At 39.1% G+C, this 1,010-nt stretch overlaps 1 protein-coding gene across 2 annotated transcripts in view; it reads right to left on the bottom strand.

Moving 5' to 3' along the window:
* LOC137980124 (uncharacterized) overlaps positions 1-1,010 on the bottom strand; it is a 14,821-nt gene continuing 13,811 nt past the window's right edge. For both annotated transcript variants that reach the window (XM_068827487.1, XM_068827488.1), the window contains exon 6: positions 1-922. In XM_068827487.1, the coding sequence (XP_068683588.1) occupies positions 401-922 (522 nt within the window). In that variant the 3' untranslated portion in view covers positions 1-400. The remainder of the gene's footprint in view (positions 923-1,010) is intronic.

The following is a 1,010-nucleotide window of genomic DNA, read 5'->3' as shown; positions in this document are numbered from 1 at the left end:
TCAGCGACATAATAAATGCGATTTAAAAAAGAAAAAATGCCAGGCGCATAGTTTGACACGAACAACAATCGTCGTTGTGTCAACTTTGCATCATCTCATCTTTACAATCTATCAGTCTAAGAAGTTCTGCCATTTTAAAGAGTCATAAGCTACTGCTAATTTCATACAAAGGCCTATTAGATCCTTTAAAGATTACAGAATGGTCGAAATGAGCTTTTCATGGCATAAAAGTGACAGTCAACTGATAATCTCTTTATAAGTATGCCCAATTACAAATGGTACTGCATATACCGATGGTAAATGAGATAACATCAATCAATAAGGATTAATGAGATAGCAATGTTTCTGTTCAAAGTTAAAGTGTTTTCTAAAAGAGCTCCCCTGAGACGTCAGTGACACCTTACTGAACTAAAATGTACCCCATTGCCTTGAGATTCTTATTACCATTGTCGGGATTGTAATCAGCAAAGTTTCCACAAGTGTTCTTGTCGGGATATCCTCCAGTGCCGAAGCCGATTCTTGAATCGCAGCTAACGCAGGGCTTAAACTCGTCCCCAACTATACCAATTCTTACTCTTGAATAGCCATCGTCGCTACCCTGAACATTGAAACCTTCAATCATACAGACAGTTTGCAACGAGGCCTGTTTACCAATCAGCGTCTTCCACGTGGCAAGACCAAGTGATGTGTGTCTGCGTTGTCCATCAGAAATAAGCGAAAAAAGGGACTCTGCGCTCTTGTTTATAACCACAAAATTTATATGTTGTTTGCCATTGACTTTCATACCGAGACAAATCTTGGTGAAGGGTGTGTCCCAATAACTCGGCAATTTTGTTTCTTTTGAGTCGAACCCAGTCTTCCCTCCATCAAGGTTAAAGATTTCCTTGTTGCTCCACATATTTGAATCATAGTGAAATGTGCTCTGTTAAGAATTAAAAGTAGTACCAGATAAGATAAGACGTTTCAATGGATTTTTGTCGCCATATGTGGATCCACTGTTGTAAAGCAGC

The sequence above is a fragment of the Montipora foliosa genome, chromosome 12, assembly GCF_036669935.1.
Source record: "Montipora foliosa isolate CH-2021 chromosome 12, ASM3666993v2, whole genome shotgun sequence".
NCBI classification, from domain to species: Eukaryota; Metazoa; Cnidaria; class Anthozoa; order Scleractinia; family Acroporidae; genus Montipora; species Montipora foliosa.
This window is presented reverse-complemented; position numbering and strand designations above follow the sequence as displayed.